This window comes from Neolamprologus multifasciatus, chromosome 10 (genome assembly GCF_963576455.1).
Source record: "Neolamprologus multifasciatus chromosome 10, fNeoMul1.2, whole genome shotgun sequence".
Taxonomy (NCBI): domain Eukaryota; kingdom Metazoa; phylum Chordata; class Actinopteri; order Cichliformes; family Cichlidae; genus Neolamprologus; species Neolamprologus multifasciatus.
Window position 1 is genome coordinate 16,609,374 of NC_140448.1, and position 15,647 is coordinate 16,625,020.

The 15,647-nt window shown below is 39.9% G+C and overlaps 1 protein-coding gene across 1 annotated transcript in view; it reads right to left on the bottom strand.

Moving 5' to 3' along the window:
* Positions 1 to 831: 831 nt before the first annotated feature.
* frem2a (FRAS1 related extracellular matrix 2a) overlaps positions 832 to 15,647 on the bottom strand; it is a 73,163-nt gene continuing 58,347 nt past the window's right edge. Inside the window, exons 8-24 of the mRNA XM_085174452.1 lie at positions 15,332 to 15,541; positions 14,636 to 14,833; positions 14,088 to 14,252; positions 12,447 to 12,629; positions 11,286 to 11,416; positions 10,692 to 10,850; positions 9,584 to 9,887; positions 8,006 to 8,137; positions 7,299 to 7,630; positions 4,920 to 5,112; positions 4,666 to 4,791; positions 4,447 to 4,571; positions 4,190 to 4,324; positions 3,890 to 4,016; positions 3,386 to 3,573; positions 3,144 to 3,290; positions 832 to 2,759 (exon numbers count right to left, since the gene is read on the bottom strand). Coding sequence (XP_085030578.1) covers positions 2,211 to 2,759; positions 3,144 to 3,290; positions 3,386 to 3,573; positions 3,890 to 4,016; positions 4,190 to 4,324; positions 4,447 to 4,571; positions 4,666 to 4,791; positions 4,920 to 5,112; positions 7,299 to 7,630; positions 8,006 to 8,137; positions 9,584 to 9,887; positions 10,692 to 10,850; positions 11,286 to 11,416; positions 12,447 to 12,629; positions 14,088 to 14,252; positions 14,636 to 14,833; positions 15,332 to 15,541 — 3,404 coding nt within the window. The 3' untranslated portion in view covers positions 832 to 2,210. The remainder of the gene's footprint in view (positions 2,760 to 3,143; positions 3,291 to 3,385; positions 3,574 to 3,889; positions 4,017 to 4,189; positions 4,325 to 4,446; positions 4,572 to 4,665; positions 4,792 to 4,919; positions 5,113 to 7,298; positions 7,631 to 8,005; positions 8,138 to 9,583; positions 9,888 to 10,691; positions 10,851 to 11,285; positions 11,417 to 12,446; positions 12,630 to 14,087; positions 14,253 to 14,635; positions 14,834 to 15,331; positions 15,542 to 15,647) is intronic.

Consider the following 15,647-nt stretch of genomic DNA (forward strand, 5'->3'; position numbering starts at 1 on the left):
GACAGAGACAAATTTGGGGAAAGTATTCTCAGTCTCAAAGCAGTGAAGTCAAATCAAGTATCAAAGCCGCTAAAGTTCATATGGTCCACCCCACCTCTAAACCTAAATGTACTGATTAAATCAATGAAAATAACAAAAGGCACCGGTAAACAGTATTTATTCTTAAATACATATACATAAAAACCCATTCATAAAAAGACACAAAGTAAATATCAAGTCTGATTGTGCTAAATTTGTCATATTATGGGAATAACTGGCTGTGGGGTATACATTACATTGCATAGCTTGTAGTGGCGTGTGAGGGAGGCGATGCAAAAAAGTGCATTTGATACCAGATATGGTGTTATTTCCAAGTTCATCAGGGTAGAATTAAAAAAGGAAACGAAAAATAGAAAAATACAAACACATACACACACAGCTGGCAATCAGATGTATAAATCCTGACATACCTCGAGGATTCACACCTCAGCTGCTTTCCGGCTCATGTCCATCACATCAACTAACCCTGATGAATAGTAGAAATAATTATACAAGGATGACTAACAACACCATAAGAAGACAAATATTGAGGAACACTTACATCAGCATGTCGTATATTCATAGCAGAGTAAGACATAGTTTTAACAATACATATAAACAAGAACCTTCACCAGTGACATCGACAAAATTATGAGATTATATCAAAAGTCTCAAATGTGATATTTTCCATAGTGACATACTGATCTGTGAGCAGCTATTTTCTTTGCATCATTTGTTTGGGAAAAACAAAATGAGTCAGAACACTGAAATCCCACACAACACTAGTGACAAGTAATATGAACATAATGTGGGAAGAACAGGGGGTTAATTCATTGGATATGGATACAGTATTTGAATGTTCACAGCACCACACTTGTTAGCAGTGTAACACACACGTTGAAAGTGGCTCTGGAGAGCTCTCCGGTCAGCAGTAGTAAATTGTGTTATAACACACAGTCCATTCTTTGTAAAAGAAATAACTCCTGAGATGAGTGTCTCGTTACAAATGTACCATAATCAGTATTAAATAAAGAAACAAAGAAAAGAAAAACCCTCAAAATGACAGAAAGTATTAGAAAAACACAGAGCAACAACACTGTGAGGATAGCAGTGACAGCAGTGAACATTGTGCTATCAGACGCAGCGATGAGCTGAAAACTAAAGTGTTAAAACTGTACAAGTAATATTTAAAAAACTAAAATAAAAAGGAGCAACAGAGATGCCAAATACATGCAGGAAAACACTCTTCGGTATATGGTAAACATGATGAGGAACAGTAGATATGGTGGAGGAATAAAAAAAAGTTTAGCTGGTGATTAAACGTTAAATTATATCAGTAGTTGTTTTCAATTCCTGGAGTTTGATAATAAGTTTTGCAAGGTTTAATTCACAAATAAAACACAAATGGTGCCATCTTGTCTTTACGACTGCCCCAACAAATATCTTAAGACTAAACTGTAGGCTTAAAGGCACAGTTCACTCCAGATTTAACATGAATGTGCTCATACAGCAAAAGTTTTGAAGCCAAACACTTGGTTCACAGAAGTCCAGTATTTACCTTTTGTTTTCTATTATCTCCCACCAGTGGATGGAGTTTCTAACAACCTCAGCATGTGTACAGTAACCTATTTTATCCTCAGCATACTGCAAAAATGATGGGATAGTTTATCGTTCATATTTTTTAAGGAAACATCAGATCATTCTTTGTGAGATGAAATATTCTTTCCTCTGATGCACATATCGTTAATATCTAGCCTCCTTTCCCGAAGGTACACCCGCGGCGCTAAATCTCTCGACTTGTCCTGTGTGACGCTTTATCGTAAATGTTCACTGGGTGACTGGGACTGTCCTGAAGGGATGTAGTTGCTTCAGGCACTTTAACACCACAAAGTCACTAAGCGAGCACAGCAGTATTACGCTACTTGCAGGACAAGTCTGAGTATTAAATTAAAAAAAATTAAAAAATGTTGTTGCTTTGCTGTTGCAGTGATAAGTATATATTCTGTACTGTAGAGCTCACCCCCATTTACAGGCACACTAAATACCATACGTGATGACTCTTGAGTTTTGGTGTTATGAAAGAAATTTAATGCCATTTTTTAAATATATTTTTTAAGATATTCCAAAGAAAAACTTATAAAAGCTCCCATATATTTCCTACATGTCCATCTGTCTGTCCGTGCATTCATTACTCAGACCTCTGAGCTGTTGCGGCAGTCTTGCATCCTCACCACCAACATGGGCTCTGTACTGACAGACCCTTTCACCACTTCCTGCACGCCCTCCCTCCATCCTTCCTTCCCATCCTTCTGTCTGGATCTGAGCACCAGCACGATGGAGACAATAATGAGGACAATGAGCAGGAGGCCGATCAGCGCCCCTACCACAGTTACCAGACCCTCCTCTTCGTCATCTGCATGCAGCTCCCTGGGTTCCAGACCATCAGCAAAGAGTTCATTTGGCCCCACTGACCTACGCTTGGTGCGATCCAGAGCTATGTGCATGATGTTAGTACCACGGTTCTTATCCACTCCAATATCTTCAGCGATTTCAGGAACTTTATTGGCAGCTGACCTCCTCCAGCGGTGGCCTTTTAAACTGGATGGGGTCAAGGCCACATCATTGCTTGTGGAAGTCACAGAGTGGTACTCTAGGCTGCGTTTTCCAATCCCTCTGTTGGCATTCTCCTTGGAGCGAACTGTGTAGATGGTGTGAATGTACCATTCACGACCTGCAGCAACCTAAGAAGCAGTAAAAATGATGGATTTTTTAGAATTATATTCACCTTAAACTGATGCAAAAGACACAAAGACTAAACCAGACACCTAATAAAATAGAAACTGTAATCCTTAATTGTTCAAAATTAACTAGTGCAATGAAAATCTGGTATCTATAGCCAATTTATAGTCAGTTTTCTACTGGCCCTAATTTAAGTAATTTCTAAATGATTTTTTACATCCCTCCAAGTAAAAGCATCACAAATGCATAAACAGGATTATGTTATTCTCCTGATATCCTGCAAAGTTGCAGGGCCTCACAACTTTGTCATGCAGGTTATTTCTGTAGCTTTTGATTCATACAAAAAATGAACTGTAGGCTTCAGGAAACATTAGCATATAGGATACCTGAAACATGGCTGCAGAGTCCAGTCTAAAGCCATCAGACCCTGGTTGCCTGATGAGTGACATGGCTGATGGATCGTCCGCTGCCAATACAGCATTAAAACTGACATCGCCGAATGCCCGTGCCTGAGTCTCCGGCTGAGCCTTGTCCTGGTGGAGTATTTTAGATGATGGAAGATTGTTAAATGTTATTTTGCATGTCCATGCATAATGAAATGTTATCATTAGAAAACAAGAATACTCACAAGAATCTTGAATCTATACAGCAATGAAGGGGAGTCTGCCAGGCATCCAAATTCAAACTTGGTCGGATTATATTTGGGTACGTATCCATCAGCGCCTGTGCAGAGGAACACCTTCTCGATGCTACAGAAGAAAGAATTTCCCAGGTTCTGCACAGGGTCCACCATGACACGGCCATATACTGTATCACCTGAGGAAAGACAAACGTAAAATCTAAATCGTACCTTTTTTAAAAAAAAATTTTGTCCAAAAAAGACACTGCTTTAAGAATTATTCTCAATCAAACCAAACCAAACCAAAACTCTAAATTAAATGCTTTTATTAAAATCTCATACAATATTTTCTTTTAATAATATAAAGCAAATCATTTACTTAAAGCAATCCTATGTCTGCATGAAAAGTAAACATTTTCCTTTACAAAACTGACAGAAGCAATGTGAAATGTTTTAGACTAGTATAGTTCTACTAGTATAGTTCAGTAAATCTTGGGACCTAATAGGTCTTACCCTCAGAAAAGGCAACATCACTCTCCTGTCCAAAACCCATGGATCCATCAGAAAGCCATAGGCTTCTTTTGGACAACAAGAGCATCTGAGTGTTGAGACTGAATTCTACTGCAACTGGATCACTCACCTAAAAATGTATGCACATATTTAGAAAGTGATAGCATCATAAAAGAAGACAGATTGCCAGTTACAGCTGGAGACAGAGAATGGAATAAATAAATGAATATAAATGAATAAATCCTTCCTACAACGAGGAAACATGCCACTCTTGAATCTTAATCTTAGCTGATGCTGACTTACTTGCTGGAATCTGATGTCCAGATCAAAGGTGACGGGTTCTCTGGGACTGCATACAGGTGCAACAGTGTATTCCATATTTTGGGATGTTGTACAGGGAATCAGCTTCACTGTGTAGGTACCAGAGTAGTCTCTCACCTATATGCAGCAGCGGGGAGATATATAAAATCATCAGTCTGCATCTGCCCTTGTAGCTGCTTTGAAACAGACTACATGTCTCAGATTACATTGTGGCATTTAAAAGTTTCATGCAGTCTTACTGCAAAATCAGAGGTGAAGGTCCACTGCTGGACTGGTTGGTTGTAGGTGGGCTCATTCCTCACTAAGGTCAGATTAAATGTCAGGCCAGGGTGGTCCACACTCATCACCATGGATGACATTGAGACTGCAGGGTAATTTTGAGAGCAAATTTTATACTTTATACTAAAATAATGGTCCCAGAATACAATTCTGATACAATGACAACATTTCAGTCTCACCAGATTGTTTTATTTTCCCAGAAGAATGAGACCTCACAAACAGACCCCTAAAGTGAGCCTTGGTATGGAAGTTCACCACCAAACGTCCCTGCTCATTGATGCGCATGCTCATAGGATACAAAGCACCTTGAAAAACACACACACATAATATACACATTCTGAATTTTGCAAGAGCTGGTCTTGTTGATGTGGAGAGTATCCTGTGCAAGAACAAAAACACAAGCTATAATATTGTTTCTGTCTTGGTGACATACCGTGTAGCTCTGCCTGTGGGGGGCTGCCGATGCCATCCTTCCAGAGGATGGCCGTGTCATACACAAAGGTGAGGCGCAGCTCGGACTGTAAATCAAAGTGCTGCCAGCCACCAGCAGCCACAGGGGAGTGGAACACATACGATACATAAAGAGGCACACGCAGGGTCACATAGGATTGGACCAGGTTCAGCACCTGTAAAGATGTTTCAATGAAGAACTGGTCATTTGATTTTTTAAAATGAAACAAGCTTATTGAATTGAAGGGTGAAAAGACACTACAGAAATCCTCAACATTGATGAAAACAGGTAAAATCTTTTCAGATTAAAGGGCGATTATAGGTCGGTAAGCTATAATAAGTGCAGAGAAGATGTAACAGATGAACACAGTGTTCTCCTCCACAAGGTGTTTAATGTTTGAACTCTTTCACTCCCACTCAGTGTTTCTACAGAGATGCAGAAAACTCCTGTGTTGTACACCAAGAACCACAGTGGGCATTGGTGTGGGATTGCATTGTTTTTTAAAAGGTTTTCCAAACACTTCAAAACTTATAAATCATGTAGATCATTGATGAAATAAAGATGTGAAGCACATTTCCAAGTATTTAAAAGGGATTTAATTACATTTTGCTTTTTCTGCTGCTACAAGATACAGGCAATGTCCAGTGTTCCCTGGTAACAACAAAACAAAATCACCACTAGGTGTCTCTGTTCACCAATTTTGTTTTAGCAATGTTGTCTGACTTCACAGCTTTTGAACTATTTTATGTTCCTTAAAAAACACAAAATAGTTCAGTTTGACAGAAGCTGAAACTGTAGTAAATTATCATTGTTTGGCTTGAAGTGAAAATTACTCGATTTGCATAGTCAATAACGGAAGTGGATTCGGAGGGGAGATTAAACGATGAGAGAAACTACGAGAAGCAAAAAACGATTCGGTAACAAAAAAATTAGTGTGATTTTGTTCTGTCTTTTCTTTTTCTGATCAACTTTTGCTTGTCACTTGAGGACAGATGATTTAAAATCCAGTCGGGTTTCTAAAACAGCATTTACATGCAAAGCACTGAACCAGTGTTGAAAAAGGAAATCAAAAGCTGGCTGATTGAGAAACAAACTCGCTCCGTCCACAATTTCACTACAACGGCTTCCTAAAATCAGCCATTCTTTCCTTACTTTCTTGAAAAATCATTTTCTTGCACTTTTCTTGGGCATTCAAAGTTCCACTTTTTCAAATACTCCACAAAGAACAAAATAACCTAGCAGTTATACAGAAAGGCAAAGCTGTTATAAAAAAAAGCAAGAATAAATCACAGCTCATGATTATTTCACCCAAAACTCAGGCAAAAGTTTGATTTCTGAGTTATTACATTTTTTTTTCTGTGCTCTTTGATATGAGCAGCTGCATGGTAGCGCCTGTCTTTTTTGTCTTTCTACAGTCCTTGAGGAACCTCACAAATGACATGGACTAGAGACTAGTGGAAGACTTGCATCATGTGCAGCTAATTGGTGTTTGACTAGGGACAAGTACATTCATGTTTCCATCTATAATTCCCTTTCTCTCTCTCTCCCTCTCATCTCTGTTTCACACACACACACACACACACACACACACACACACACACACACACACACACACTTAGCAGTCTGATCAACAGCAACAAGCTCACAGATAAAAAGCCAGTGGAACACTAAAGAACAGCAGGACATGAGCAAGGGAGCAAGGGTCTGTCTCCACAATAACAGGAAGCAAGAGAATAGTCCTTATAACAGCACAACATTTGCAACATCTGCTGCAATGATGCAACAACAGAAAACAGCAACTGGAAGCTTGTTAGCACATAAATGACAGATTGCCACATTGCCAAAATTGAATGCGGTGCTTGACTTGGTAGTGAGCCCAACAGAAAGCCAGTAAAAGTACCAAAAAGGTAACTAAGAATTGGGGATATTGGTGTAGATGCCCAGGACTCAGAGATTTCATGCGGATGTAAGCTTTAGTGCTCTGTGTTGAGAATAGTATTGAGTATTTATGAGTGACGGACTGGCAGGTTGGCAATTCTTTGTATAAGTGTGTGTGTTTTATTTGTGTGGGTTTACCTTCACACTAAACCTGTCAATCAAATGCTTGTGTATAAAACTGGCAAACACACACACACACAAACAGCAAATGAGACATAAAATGCAGGCAAACAGCTCTGGTGCCATTGAGTCTGGGTGTCCTCCTCATTCACAAGGCTGCAAATAAACTGAACATACAGGCAAGCACGCATACAGGTGAGCACAAACACTCACAAAGGAGAACAGTCAAACGGATGTACACGCAAAGCCCCGATTGGAATTTATACATTGTGGAGAAAGGTACACAAGCAAACAGACTCTCACCTGTCCATCAGTCCCTATGGTGCCTCCACAGTCAGTAAGCAGCTCAGACATGTGGTAGTAGCTGGTGAACTCCCAGAGACAAGCTTCCAGGTTGAGGTTCCTGTAGAAGCGCAGTGTGCTGTTCCCCCGCAGAGAGCTGCTGAACTGATATGGCGCAGGGTCCCCCATGCTCTCAGGGCTGCCCGTCGATGCAGTGATGAAGCCGTGAGCTGTGGTAACCTCGGTGTGGTCAAGCAAGTTAGAGCAGCGGTGGTTTCCGACCCGGGTTCCATCGTGACTGAGTGTCAGTTCAAAGTTCGTGAGACGGCGAGTTGAGATCACTGGAAGCATTCCTGCCAGACAAGGACATTTTTGATTTTGAGCGTGCCCAACTACCTTTGATATTTGAACTGAGAGATTATTGAAAAAAAAAAGTAATGCAGAGGAAAGAAAGAGTATATAGACAGTTAAAACTGATGGGGGGTGAGGGGTGGGCATAAAAAAGGAGGAGTAAAAAGATGAAGAAGAAGGAAACTTATTAAAAATCAAGAAAGGATTGTTAAGTAGCAGGTGTGCTGGAGGGTTTCTACAGCAGGGTTCGGTACAACCCGGCGAGATCTATATTCTGGCTGTCACGCTCCTGAGGAGCCCCAGACGTGAATATTACACACACTACATTAAACCTCACTTCATCTGTGGTACGAGCTCTGCCTTCAGCTCCTACATACCATCTATGTGAGGCATGGTGACAGTCACTTTGATGAGGTTAGGGTGTTTTGGGTCGTCTGCTCCAGTGTAGCGTAGCTTGGCAGAGAAAGGCTCGGCACCAACAGTGCCCATCTTGCGTGGTTGACACATACCTTTTAATGACAGAAGAGCAGAGAAGAGATAGTCTAAACACAGGAATAGACACAAGACAGTTACAAAACATTAGAGAATGCAAGATATAGTAACTGGCAATGGCTTACAGCTAATTACATGTGATAAATCCTTATTTAGTTATTCTTTTTTTTTACACATTACAAATGCAATATCCTCTTAAATCCCTTTCTGTTCATAACCTGCCCGAACTACTACTGAGTCATATAGTGATTTCCATATTTCTAAGAATACCCTGTGACCACCCTGAGAGAGTGAGTCTGAACTTGTTCCATTTGGGATGTGTAGGTGGAATGAGTGCGGCATAAGTGATAGCATAGCAACAGCAAAAAATGATTATTTTTTTCTTTCCCATTTGAGAAACGAGTGAGAGCTCTGACCCATTCTCATTGCACATAGCTTGTATCTGCATTGGATTATGATTCATTAGGGCTATTGTAACCAATGAAAATGGTCTGTGGGTGTGTGTCTGTGTGTGTGTGTGTGTGTCTGTATGCCACTTGATTAATCTTATAAAATAGGACAAAGTTGCAAATTAAACAATGTGTAAAATTGGTTCAGATCTTACCAGCTACAATAAAATTCCACTACATCAATTACCCAATAAATTATTCATTAAAACTACAACATATGTAGACCGTTTTCTCAATTAAGTGTTTCCTTGCTGGCATTAATATTTTTACTTAAAGATCTGAATACTTGTCAAATAATTTAAATCATAATTCAGAGATAAAAATACTGAACTTCAGGCAACCTATCAGTTTAATCACCTTATATCAGTGCCGACCCAAGTCAGCGGATTGCTCAATCTTATATGGGGATCCCTATTTAGACTGCCACAGCCTGCGTACAGTTGCTGCTTCCCACTTGCATGCAAGCCGCTTTGCAACCCACCTTTGTCTCCAGCTCATCATTTTCATCCTGTTTCTGACTTTTATCATCTGTGTTGTCAATGATGGTACTTAAAGAACATGTTTTTCTACCCATGTTGAGTACTCAAAGAGTTTTGTTAATAAAAGCCTCATTCAAACATTTATGTGGGTGAACGAGGCAAAGGAGTTTTAATATAGCGCTCACATTCGCTCTGATGCATTAATTGGAGTGTGAGTACGAGTGTGGGGATGACTGGATATTCAGTATCTTGTCCAAGTATACTTTGACGTGCACGTTGGAGGAGCCAGGGATCGAACCATCACCCTTCCAATAATATAGACAGGTGCTGCTTGTATACTTGCAGAGATGTCCCCAAAGAGGGCCAAATATAAATGACAGATTGAATACCAATCCTATTTTATCAAACGTTGCCCTGACTGAACAAAGCTGTAATGTATAGTAGGTTGTTTTTGCAATTCTTGTAGAATAATTCTCCAAAAAACACCTGGAAACATCAGGCCCAGATAAGATTTAATTCAATTTTCAGTCCTCACCTTCCACCCGGCTGATTATGACAACAGGGCTGCTGAGCTCTAAGCCCTCATCCCCGTTCGAATTAACAGCTCTAGCAGCACACTGGACCCTGGAGCCTGCTTGGAAGTAGACTGAATCCAGTGTGATCATCTTGGAGGATGTAAAGAATGTGTCAAAGTCCACCTCCCTCATGGGACTGGTGACGCCATCAGGGCCAGCTGGGGCACTGATGAGCCAGCGGTAGCGGGTCAAGGTGTTGTTGATGTGCTCGCTGACACAGATAGAGCCCGTCCTGTCATAATCTGGGTATTTTGTATTGCAAGCCTGGAGGATGGATAAGGAATTTAGCAGGAGTGGGTGGGTAAGCAAGGACAGCAGAGAGATGGAGAAAGATACAGTACATGCCAGAGGAAAGAAGGAGACAGATAATACAAACGAGTAAGTGATGGTTGCCAAGGAAATCCAGATGTTTTAGTGGTTTATATTCTCACATTTGTGGTCTTGGAAATGTTTTTTTTATATTTAGAAAGCTACAAATATTGGATCAAGGGTTAAGCCTCAAATAGATTCTGTAGATTTCCTTTGTAAACCTGTTGACACTCAGCTTCCTGCTACAGCACTCAACACTTCAATTTCGACAAGACTTCTTCATTTTGCCTCTCCAGGGAACCTCCTACGCAGCTGACCACACTGCACGAAAATAAACACACACATGCACTCTCTCTGTCTCTCTCTCGCACACACAAACACATACACAGTTCTAGCCACATTCAGCAGTCACCTGAGGAGCAAATGACTTAACACATCACGACAATCCATTTAAGTTTCTCACTGAACACGTTTCCAAGAGTGGCAGAGATTCTCCTGTGTATGAGAGCATGGCGACTGTGGCCTACCAAGCTGTGTAATGTTTATTTTAAGAACAGAATAGCTGATTCCTGGTGGACAGTTTGATCCTGAGAAAAAAAAATGCTACCTTCGTTACTGGAAAAAAACGTAATAAATGTAACTGTTTTCTGTTAAGCTGATCTCTCCCAGGTGTTTCTAGAAGGCATGTTGTCGTAGAGTGAGCAAGACTATTCCTCCAGGGCCAGTTGTGTCCCTAAATACCATTTAAGCGTGACTCACTGTGACACAGATGAGTGGATAGCCGGCTGGTGGGTGAAGGCTGTCTGGTGTCCTGGTGACATCATCGTAATGGAGCAACGACGCCACATGAGGAAGGGAGGGAAAGGTGACATCAGCCATGCTGTTGATCTCCTCGATGTAAACGATCACTTTAGTCACCTGGTTCAGAAAAAGAGCTTTAAGGAGTACTGACACAGAAGTGTTTCTGAGTAATGACTTATCAGTGAATGTGTTTAAATTCTTGGACATTTCTCTCTTCAGACTTTCTGTTTCCCCTTTTCTCTTTCTACTCCTTACTTCTCCTCACTTCTTCTGTCTTTTTTTTTTTTTAACATAATCTATTATTCATTGCAAAATGTTTTCATCACCCTCTTGGTTGCAACTACAGTAAAGTGCTGCTGGTGTCTGGGCCAGGACACCCTTGTAAAAAAGATCCCTGATCTCACTGGGACTGACCTGGATAAATATGGGTCAAATCAGAAAAAAAAAAGCTTTTAATCTTTTTACTTTTTCATTAAGCTTTAAATTCCTGAGCTGTCAGTTTGGATTTTGTGTGATCGCTTTGTGGCGGTTAAGCACGTGCACACTTCTGACCTGAGTTTCAGCCACCATGTTTTCATCAGGCTTCAGATGGAGCGTAAACGCTTCCCTCATTTCTCGGACTCCGTCAAAAAGCACCTGCACCTCCACCACATTTTGCTTATCCCCCTGCTTGAACTCAAGGACTGGGCACACACAAATATAGAAGCACACAATCATCAGGGAAACAGTTTAAAATGTACACGATATAGCACAAATAGATCGTTATTAGGAAAAGTGTACTGCACCGATCGATATCTTTTCCTGAGATAAAAGTAATTGACTTGCAAGGCCAGATTTCCACCTCTTTTTTGCCGAATTTACATTTTTACAGGAAATAAAAAGGCCTCGCAGATTAGCCCAATGCACATTTTATTGCTTCAGAAGAATATATCACTTAGCTAAAAAGCATTGCAGGTTTCTATTTGCATAGTGCCAAAGGTGGTCCATCTCCTTGCACGGTAAGTAATAGAGCTTTGCATTAGAAATGTGCTGCGGCGAGAAAATATTGTGCAATATGAGAAATTCACGGCTGTATGATTCAAAACTGCGGGGAAATTTTAACGGTGGGTAGGCAGGTATAATTTGAATTGACTGAATGTATTCTATAAATATTTCAAGCCTTGATTAAGCTTAGAAAAGTTCACTTTGGGCTAAAAGCTGAGCAGATAGAACAAAAGACCTCATCCTGCTGACATGAAGACTGCTGAAATTTTATTAAAAATTACATAACCTCCCACTGGACTATAGCAGAAATCATCTTTCTCCATTTGAGATAAAATTATAAATTAATGACCCTTGCCCAAATAAAACCCTATGCCCACTTTCATTAATCTAACATTCCCATGGGGACCCTTGTTTCACCTCTCTGGCTGCCGCAAATGCATAATAGAAATCAATCAAGAGGATATGTGTAGGTCATTAAGTGCAAATTTGGTGTATCTCGTGATTACTAATGGTGCTGTAGAGGTTTGTATTTATTAGTGAGTTACTGAAAGTTCTGCTTCACATGTTTCAACGCCACTAACGTGCTGAGAAAAGGGAACGAGGAGAGGAAGACAGCTTTTGGTCTTTAATGACAGTTCAAAAAAAGAACTGTGCACTGCATTGAAGCTCTTTTATGCATCTGGGGCTTTTAATCATATCACACCATAAGAGGATATATGTGGGATTTACCTTGAGATACAGGATAATAGTCTTCTCCTGAAACAGCTGACCCATCTTTAGTGTGAACGCGAACCACCGACACTTTTGATGTGTCACCCACTCGTACCACAGGGATCTTCACAGTGGCTACAGCGCTGGCTTCCTTTGGTTCATTAACACTGAACTTGGTGTCCAGAAAACGGATGATGGGTTCTAAGGTGGACAGAATTAAAATGTAAAGCAAACTCATTGAAATGTATGTAAAGACTTTTACAACATCAGTTCCAAGTAGATCAGTGTAAAATGTAAATAAAATACAGAATGCAATAATTTGCAGTAATTCATGCTTTATTCAGAGTAGAACATAAAAAAACATATCAGATGTTTCGACTGAGATATTTTACTATTACATGAAAAATATTGGCTTATTTTGAATTTGATGGCAAAGTGTCTTCAAAAAGTTGAGACAGTGGTAAAAAAAAGGCTGGAAAAGTAAGTAGTGCTAAAAAAGAAACAACTGGAGCTGGAACTGGAACAACAGGTCAGAAACACGATTGGGAATAAAGAGAGTTTCTCAGAAGAACAGGTGGGCAGAGGTTCTTCAATGTGCAACCCCCCACATCCCCCCAAATAATAGTGGAACAATTTCAGAATATTGCTCATCAACATAAAACTGTGTAGATGTAAAATTTATATCATCATCTACAGTGCGTAATATCATCAAAAGATTCAGAGAATCTGGATGCAAGTAGTTTTCAGGCCTCCGAGTGGACGGCATTAAACACAAGCACGATTCTGTCATGCAAATCACTGCATGGGCTCAGAAACACTTCCAGAAATCATCGTCTTTGAACACAGTTCATTGTGCCGTCCACAAATGATGGTCAAAGAACATTTAACCAGTTCAAGAAGGATTTTAAATAAAAAATGTATTTAAAATGTGGTAAATCATTGAAAGTGGTAAACCTCGTCCTCTGGAAGAGGAGAAATACCATCCAGCTTGTTGTCAGCACTCAATTCAAAATCCTGCATCTATTGCACTGGCAGCTTGCACATTTAGAAAGACATCAGTGCTGAAAGTTATATACATTTATTTATAAGTCTTAGAGGAACATAAGCTTCCATCCAGACAATGTCTTTTTCAGGGAATACCTTGCATATGTCTGCAGCTATTACTGTCTAACAGCATTTATAGTAGTACGGGTGTTGACCTGACCTGCCTGGAGTGCCGACCTTTTACCAACTAAAAAATTAGGTGTATCATGAAATTAAAAACAGGAAGAGCTGCTGAACAGCTAGACGCCTATATCAGATAAGAATGGGACAACATTCCTCTCCTTAAAATCCAGCAGCCGGTTTCCCCAGTTCCCAGATATTTACAGACTATTAAAAGAAGTTTAAACATTTGCTATGCTTTCCATGCTCTGTTGTGAGTAAAATAGGGGTTTTGAGATTTGCAAATCACTGTATTGTGTCTTTATATATATTCTACAATATTTTACAAAAATTTGATTGTAATTACTACCAGGTTATCAACAATAATGATGTATTGGTGTACTTTAAATTTTCTCTGTGAATTATATTCAAAGCCAGTGCTCTTCATTGGCTTCTATTTTTTAAAGCAGTTAATTTCCGACCTTTTTCAACCTCTGCCTCCTTTCTTCCACTTACTGTCTGCCGTATCCTTGATTTTCACAAGCGTCTCGTTTAGAGCTCCAACTGATGCGCCAAAATGTGAATTGCTCTTCGGGTTTCCTAAAACCAGCCGGAGCTCCTCTCCATCCTCATATAGCATGTCATCAACCAGAGACAGAATACACGGCTTCTCCACCTCGCCTAGAATGTACAGCAAAACGGGTCACAAGATGTGACATGTCAAAGAAATTGAAATGGAAGAAAAAAGGCTTCTACTCTTCTTTTATCTGTAGAGGATATAAAATCCTTATCTATACAATTATTCTTCCCTTTATTCAGTCCCTCAATGGTTTAAGGAAGCTGTTTGCATGCTGAGTATATTTGAAAAAAAAAATTATAAAGAGAACAAAAACAAGAAAAAAAGGGAACCGTTAAAGCAGTATTGGAGTATGTGGATTTTTTTTTCTTTTTACATTTCTGCAAAACTTGTTTATTCACCTGAAAAGGTGTCAGCTTTCAGAGCGCAGGGAACAAAAGAATTTAAGGAAAGCATGCATGATGTAACAGTGCAATTACTGAAGAACCTGGTAAGAAAGTGATGACAGAGGCATCTGTGTTTGGCCGCTCATCAAAGTCTGAGGCGACCTGCGCAGAGCCCTGACGGGTGTAACAGCGGACAGAAGATTTATGTCTGATGTCACCACTGCGGTACACTGTCGCTGTGATCTGGCCATCGCTCTCCTCTCCAGTGTACACCGACTCACGAAACTGGACCTTTGCCACTGTAGTCAAAAAGGATAGTTCAGTCATTTCATAATATTAACGCAGAGATAATTTCTCCCTTGCTGGAATTGGAATAAGCTGCAAATGAAAGACCAAATCAAATAACATAGCTGTCACATCAAGCTAACAGTGGTAATGATTGCAGTGGAACTATGAACACACAGTGACAAATTAATTATAACTTTGCGTTTACTAAAGCAGCTAAATGAAAATCTGAAGAAGTTTGACAAACTTTCTAAGGCTTATTTATATATTTCTATACACATATATTAACAAATATCATTAATTTTATTATATTATTATCAGTAATATAAAGAACAGAAAAAACAGGCTGGATAGTGATGCTCTAGCTCAATGCTAATATCATTTTCCTACAGTAATGTGTTCGCAGTGCATTTCCAACACTTTGACCGTGTGAGTTAATCACATTAAACATAAAGTTAAGATGCCTTTATGAATGTATTTATGAAAATTCTCAGCAATATAGAGTGACTCACAGTCAGACACTGAGTCATTTATGAAGACTGTAGCCTTTCCAGGTTCTCCCAGGATGCCATTCACTGGCATGCGTAAGACCAGCTCAAAGCTCTCAATCCCCTCCAGCTCTGGCTGTCCCAGGTCATCCAGGATGATTACCCTGAACGTCTGCGTGCTGACGCCTGGAGCAAAGTCAAGGTTGTGACTGATGCCCACATAGTCAATACCGGCTGTAAATAAAATATACAGACAAACAGAATGCAGGTAAATGACAAATAATGCTACTGGTCAATTCAATTATTGTTATCTGCCAGAAGCAATACTTTAACTGTATGG